The sequence below is a fragment of the Carassius auratus genome, chromosome 14 (assembly GCF_003368295.1).
Source record: "Carassius auratus strain Wakin chromosome 14, ASM336829v1, whole genome shotgun sequence".
In the NCBI taxonomy this organism is placed as follows: domain Eukaryota; kingdom Metazoa; phylum Chordata; class Actinopteri; order Cypriniformes; family Cyprinidae; genus Carassius; species Carassius auratus.
This window is the reverse complement of record NC_039256.1, coordinates 16,458,991-16,466,308: the sequence shown is the minus strand read 5'-3', so window position 1 is coordinate 16,466,308 and position 7,318 is coordinate 16,458,991. Positions and strand designations below refer to the sequence as shown.

At 33.2% G+C, this 7,318-nt stretch overlaps 1 protein-coding gene across 1 annotated transcript in view; it reads right to left on the bottom strand.

The window, feature by feature from the left end:
* Window positions 1-209: 209 nt before the first annotated feature.
* LOC113113816 (dedicator of cytokinesis protein 2-like) overlaps window positions 210-7,318 on the bottom strand; it is a 121,548-nt gene continuing 114,439 nt past the window's right edge. The window contains exons 38-51 of the mRNA XM_026280305.1: window positions 6,373-6,477; window positions 6,131-6,272; window positions 5,924-6,005; window positions 5,755-5,839; window positions 4,270-4,356; window positions 3,722-3,898; window positions 3,557-3,640; window positions 3,338-3,475; window positions 3,140-3,258; window positions 2,199-2,295; window positions 1,992-2,090; window positions 1,573-1,669; window positions 1,214-1,362; window positions 210-1,096 (exon numbers count right to left, since the gene is read on the bottom strand). Coding sequence (XP_026136090.1) covers window positions 1,031-1,096; window positions 1,214-1,362; window positions 1,573-1,669; window positions 1,992-2,090; window positions 2,199-2,295; window positions 3,140-3,258; window positions 3,338-3,475; window positions 3,557-3,640; window positions 3,722-3,898; window positions 4,270-4,356; window positions 5,755-5,839; window positions 5,924-6,005; window positions 6,131-6,272; window positions 6,373-6,477 — 1,527 coding nt within the window. The 3' untranslated portion in view covers window positions 210-1,030. The remainder of the gene's footprint in view (window positions 1,097-1,213; window positions 1,363-1,572; window positions 1,670-1,991; window positions 2,091-2,198; window positions 2,296-3,139; window positions 3,259-3,337; window positions 3,476-3,556; window positions 3,641-3,721; window positions 3,899-4,269; window positions 4,357-5,754; window positions 5,840-5,923; window positions 6,006-6,130; window positions 6,273-6,372; window positions 6,478-7,318) is intronic.

Here is a 7,318-nt window from a genome sequence, read left to right as displayed (position 1 = left end):
CATTTCTTTATCAAGTTAATTTAGAAAAATGTTTGGAGCATTTAAAAAAAAAAAAAAAAAAAAAAGACGATTAACGTTAAACAGCCGAGCCGACAGCGAGTAGCCTAAAACATATTTAATCAATTAAGCCCGCTCAAATTAACGCTAATACTTTACTTGGCTACAATACAATCCATATATAAAACACTTCAAGCATATCACACAGACAGTTAGTTTAATAAATGTTTATTTATTAAACCACAGTGAGTAAAATAAAATTTAAAAAATTGAAATACTGAGGCAGGCTCGCAACAGCGCTCGCAAACGAAATGAGAAATAGCCTACAATCTAAACAAAAATATTAATTAAAAACAAACTTGCAGGGCTCTAAAGCTGGAGTCCGTGCATCAAGAGTCACCACACTCAGACGTCTTCAGGAAAAGGGCTATATATGAAATATATGAAAAAAATATGTGAAAGTTTTACTTTTTGAAAAAATAACTTTTTCACAAGATTAATTTTTTTTAGGTGTTCCTTTATATGAAGTACTGATACATACGATTATTTGTAATATTCTGTGAATAATTTAGGCTTGAATCATAACCACATGTAACTGTTCATGCTTCTTGTTCTTTGTTACATCAATCAAATTTGTGAACTTTTCAAATTGCTGAACCAGTCAAATCCACTGTATTGTAATCACTAGTTTAGATCACCCAGTAAACCTCGAAAAGAAAAATTTGAATGAATTTAACACCCTGAATTATATCTACAGTCCATGTGTATACATTTATAATAAAGATAAAATCTCATAATTTTAAAAGAGTTTATTGCTGGTACAGACCAATGTTTAAAACACTGACTTCATATCATTCGAGTTTGATTTCAAACACATTCAGTGAAATCAAGGCTCTTTTTTTTCTTCTACAGCTCTGTTACTATCAGGCTTTAAGAGCTTTATCACTTCTGTTTGTAACAGATCCAAGATAAGAAACGATAGAATAACGAACAGCCAATATGCTTTTTAAAAAACAACAACAAAGAGACAAAATTAAAAGCGAGTGGATGGTTCAGACGGTTCAGAAGAGGATTTTGCTTCATCAGGTTTGGAGCTCGTCTGAAACACAAACACACACACATTCACACTTGAATAAAGGTCGTGATATACAGTATATACTGTGCACGAGTTGCATGATGGGAAGCCATATCACAGTGTTTTTTTTGAGTGTGTTACCTTGGTTTTAAAGAGCAGGTTTATGACTCCTTTGGAGCGGCGGTCACCGGTGCGGTCAGATGGCAGACACACAGAAACACTTTTACTGTCACGCTTGGACCGCGCTGACTCCACCTCCTCACTCCCATTGGCCACTGACAGAGACAGACCTGAAGACAGCATGTGAAATCAACTGTCTGTTAACAGGACTTCTTCCTGTTTTGTTTCCTGTTTGAGAATTTCGATATCCACAAAACAGGAAGTAGATTTTTTCCCTCCACAAACATTTAGGTTTGCTAAATATCTACATGAATAGCATTAGCTAAAACTAAAAACAACAAGAGGGAATGAGAGGAATTGGTGTGCTATGACTGTTATACCTGTAATAGTGGGCAGAGATCTGGAGTTGACGAGGCCGCTGCTCTCACTCGGCTCTGACAGATTCGTGTCACTGCGAAACTCCTGCTTCTTGGAAAGCTAGAGAGAGAGAGAGACAGAGAGTTAAACTAATAGAAACCATAATAATATTATCACAAAAACAAACAAAAACAGGTTAATTAAGGACCAAACTTGCAAAAATACTCAATAAATTAATGAACTTACAGGGTAAAGGTATTTCAGTGTGTCTGAACTCTTTTTATTAAAAACAATTAATGAAATAAATTAATTAAATATAACAACATTAAGATATTTGGTAATTTCACTTTCACAATACTTTATGAATTTATTGTTAGTTGTATTTACTTCTGCACATATTGAAGTTGTAGTGATTTATTTCTAAATGCATCTGCTGTCTCACCCGTTTGTCGAGGGTGCTGCAGCGCTCTTTCTCCTCACTGATGAAGATCATGCTGCCACGACCGGATTTCTTCTTCTTCTTGGATTTCCTCAGTTTCACCTGAAAAGAACAGAAAGAGTCACCTGAGCATGATGATGTCATCACGGAGAGCTGCAATCACTGGTCTGTTTTTGAAACATGTCATAGCAATATCTTCATCATCTTCACCTCCACTTCAACACCACTCTCATCCATCACACTGATGCTTCCACTGGAACGAGGGTTGATGGACGGAGAGGGAGGAACACCACTGTCCAGAGACAAGCTACAGGCAGAGACAGAGAGGAATAGAAAACACACTGTATACTGCCCACTACTTAAAAAAAAAAAAAATAATAAAAAATAAAATAAAATAAAATAAAATATATATATATTTTTTTTTTATGTGAAACAGAACGCATTATGTTGTGATAAGCAACAGTATTATGATACATGACCTTGCCACTCTGAATATTTAATTTAGCATCATCTCAGAAATAAGACAAATATGAATAAAATATAAATATCAAAAGTAAATATGAAAAAAACAACTAAAACAATGTACTACTAATAATAAAAAATAAACCAATATACTAATAACAATACAATTACAATTCTGATATAAAAATATTAACAAAGCAATATTAATAAACAAATGAATAACAAATCAAACAGTATAATACTTACAAACATGTATTAAAATATAAATATTAAAACAAATATAACACTTTTTTATAAAAAATAAAATAATATAACAATATATTAACAACAAATAAAAAATAAATATTTAAACAGAAAATAAAACAACAATTTCTAAACCAAGCTATATATTTACAAATATGAATAAATTATAAAACAAACTTAAAAAAAATAAAACATTAATAACAAATAAGAACAAAATTACTTAATTATAAATATTAAAACAAGTATTAAAAACAAAAACAAATTATTAATAAATATTAATTAAACTATTAAAATATAAGCATTAAAACTATATATTAATAACAAATATTTCAACAAATATTGTGTATTCTATCTATTTCTAGAAAAGGATGCATCATCTTATAAACTGCAGGAAAAATCACAGCATGTTTTTTTGAACAGAGACACGTGTGTGTGGGCGGGGTCACCTCTCTGGGTGTGTCTTAGTGGGCGTTCCACATTCAGATCCAGCCAATGAGCAGATGGACTGTCGGACGGAGCGCAGCATAGAGCGCGGCCGAGTGGATCGTCTCTCATCCGTATCAGGCTACACAACAGGAAGAAAATCAGGACACACTTCGCTGATCCCTTTCCCTCCGTTTCTGCTGTCTGGCTTTCATCCTTACCAGCTCTCTCACTCCATACTCCTTCTCCACCTTCTTCTTCAGTTGTTTGAAGCACTCCTCCATGCGCTCGTGGAAAGGTCGAAGGTCATCCGTCACCCTTTTTCCATGCAGACTGATTCCTCTGCCCAGCAACGGGATCTAAAGTAGTCGAATGGGAGTTAACACAGGTTAATCATCTGTCCTAACCACTCGAGTTCTCTACGCTGTGATGTTTCGGACCTGCCATGCGATGAGGTCTTTGAGTCTCATGAGTTTGTCTCTGTCATCTGGATGTTCGTGCATGTATTCTTCCGTGAAGAACGCCTGGAGAAACACACACACACACACATACATCAGTCTCCGTTCTCAGCGCTTCTCTCCGTTGTCTCACCGTGTCTCTCTGACCTTCTCGTATTTGGCGAAGCCGCCCATGACGGCGGGGTCCACGATGCCATTGAGCAGCATGGACAGAGGGTTTATGGGTAAAGCGTCGTCACACTGGTACTGGTTGATCATGGTGAGGATTTTCTCATTGGTCTGTCCCATCGTCTCGATGGCGTTCTCCAGCGGACTCACCGTCGTCTGACAGAGAAACATTCACAAATAATTACATCATGAACACGTCTGATCAGTCAATCAAACAATAGCATATAATGTGATAGAATAACAGTGCATCTCCACTTTAGTTCTTATTAAGTAGAGATAGTCTTAAGGCATGTTTGAACTGGCACAATTTGTTGGAAAAAGTAACTATAGTATAGTAACAATAATCTATTGTTTCTGAGATAAAAAAGATTTCCAATTGACTACCATAGTTGCATACATATGCATGAAGTCATGTGACAATGACACATCCCACTGTTTTATGTTTACTGTTGTGAATACTACATAGTGATGAAAAGATCCTATCCAGTGTACACTACACAGGATGATTGACAGGGACAGAGACTCACGTGGGTCATGCTCGTGGCCTCAAACCAGCGCAGGATGCCTGGAAGTTTGTAAGCAGTTATGAACGTGGTTCGCTCGATCCACATGGACTGAAGACAGAGAAAAGAGTGAGAAGACAGTCAACTCATGACAGTAAAGAGTCTGTGTGTGTGTGTGTGTGTGTTTGTAAAGGCTTCAACCCGACCAGACAACATTTATATCTAGTAGGGAGTCGAGCTCAGTGTTGTAGTGACTTTGGGTAGTTGTAGTGTGTTTTTTTTTGTTTTTTTTTTGTTTTTTTTGGGGGGGGGGGGGGGGGGGGGTATTTTTAGAATACCGTCACATATTTTGAGCTTTCTGGTGCTTGCCTTCACAGTAAAGTGTGACTGATGACTAAACAGAAACGGTCAAATATCTCCATCTGCTGTTCAAAGTGCACACTACACAGTGTCTTTATTTCATCATCCTAGTCGCCTTTTTGTCTTTTACAGCTCCTTCACAACCGCAATGATGCAGATCTGATGAACTGTTTTCCTTCCACTGCAAATAAATATCATCAATTTAAATAAAGCTGAAATTAAATATACATTTTACATGGAATAATAGTGAAAAAATGGAAATCAGAAATATTACATTGGCAGCAAACTAAATGAAGTAAGTTGAAGATGAAGTACTAACATGAGTAAAATAGAGAAATTAAAATAAGCTAAATATTAAATTAAATTAAATATTAAATTAGAGCTAAAGAAAGTACTTAAAATTACTAAAAACTAAAATTAGTCTGAAAACTGAAAATCTAAAAATGAAAGAAAATGGAAAATAATAATAAATGCAATAACAACACAACAGTGATTGTTATGTAAACATGACTGAAATACAGTTGAAGTACTATAATCATTCAAATTCAAACTAAAATAATAAATGAAAGCTAAATAAATAGAAAATACAAGCTTGTTAAATAACTCAAATTAAAATTAATAGAAAAACTGAAAATATATATATATAAAAAGATAAATCAAAAGATGAATTTATTCTATAATAATACTAAAATAACCCCAGACAGAGTTATTCAATACTTTTAGCCACATGTATATGTGGAATACTGTACTTAGCTTTGTAAAGGAATATTATTAGTCAAATTTATTTGATTTACTAGTGATATCTCACAACACTTTTCTTTTCAAGCTTTAAATGTGCTGAAGTTTTCAGACTTGTGCACTGTTCAGTTATCAGAGCAAATGTGATGTATTCCAATTAAAACTTTGTGCATGAAGTGAGAATTATCCAGTTAACTTTTTTTTCTAAATGCCTGCTGGTATTGACATTAAATGAAGAGAGTCAGAATGATAATTAGGACGAAAATATATCCCAAACGGCTTTTCCAATTAAATGTGTAATATATTTACGTACTTCTGGAGATCACAGAAGGAAAAGGGCATCTTTAAGATGTAATAATTATCATTAGCTCTATGAGATCGATGAGAGATGATGTTGTGTTTCTGACTCACAGCAAACTCATTATCAGGATCCACTTTCCCTCTCCTGACAGGTCTGGAGTACTGGAAGCGCTGGACATAGTTCGACTTGTAGAAACTACAGAATCACAGAAGAGAAGAGAGTTTCAGCATCAGATCGTGACACAAGGTGAACAGATGAGCGTGTTTTCAGCGGACTGACTTGATGATCTGATCGGGCACTGGTTTGTTCCTCAGCCGCGGCGGGATCTCCAGAACCGGCTGCACTGTAAAACACTGGATATCTGATCCAGATCCCGTCAAGAACAACAGACTGACCGGTTATATACATATACTAGCTGTATATGAAAGCGTTTCCTATATAAAGGAATTAAACTGTAAATGGGCCCACAGTCAAAGTGAAGGATACACTGCATGTTGGAGTTTTTAATGTCGTCTCCGGGCATCGTGGTGATGTTGAGTCTCACAGCGCTGGGAAACTGACTCATCAACTGACTCTGGAAATCTTCCCTGCGCTCGTACTCCTTCCCACGGTGAATGAAAACCTTATTCTGTTGATATCAAATATATCAACACATCATAATCTAGATTACACAACATATCTGTGGGCACAGTTTCAGCCTTATCTGAGAATATTAAACACACACTGACCCTGAGGAACTGAGGGAAGCCGCAGCCGTAATATCCCACAGCGAAGTAGTCTGGCTTGGGCCGCAGGATCTTCATAATGCTCTCATAAAACTTGGCCTGCTGATTCTGCAAAAGGAATGCATTAAAGAAATAAACAAAGGGACAGAGTGCTGAAAAGCTAAAACAACAAATAATTAACAAGACTTTTAAAATATGGAGAGTGTGTAAGCAAAATAAAAGTGATATAATATAATATAATATAATATAATATAATATAATATAATATAATATAATATAATATAATATAATATAATATAATATAATAAGAAAACATGCATTAATAATTTAAAAAAAAAAAATATTAGTGAAATATAATATAATATAATGTTTTCAAAATGGTAAAAAATTAAAATGATATATTTTAATAAAAAAGTATTTAAATTATCAAAAAATAATTAAAAAATATACATAAGTAAAAAATACAAAAATAAAAAAGATAACTAAATAATAAAACATATCATGCATAAAAAAGAAAATCCATACAAACAAACAATAAATTAATATAATTTACTTGCAAAACTGCAAAAATAAAAAACCTTAATAATAAAAATACACAAAAATACAAATAAATATATAAAGATTACTGATTAATATAATATTTATTATAATATAATATAAATATAACAATAAAAATAATAATAAATAATAATATAATATAACATATATAAAAGAAAACGAAATAATAATAAAACATACATTAATAACAAACAATTATAATAATATAAATAGTAAAATATGCTTTCAAAAGTGTACAGATTTTCTAATGATATATTTTTAGTTAAAATGTATATTTTAATTATTACGTACATAAGTAAAAAGAAAAAAAGATAGCTACATAATAAAACATATCATACATAAAAAATTATAATACAAACAATCAAACAATGAATAAAATATTATATACTTG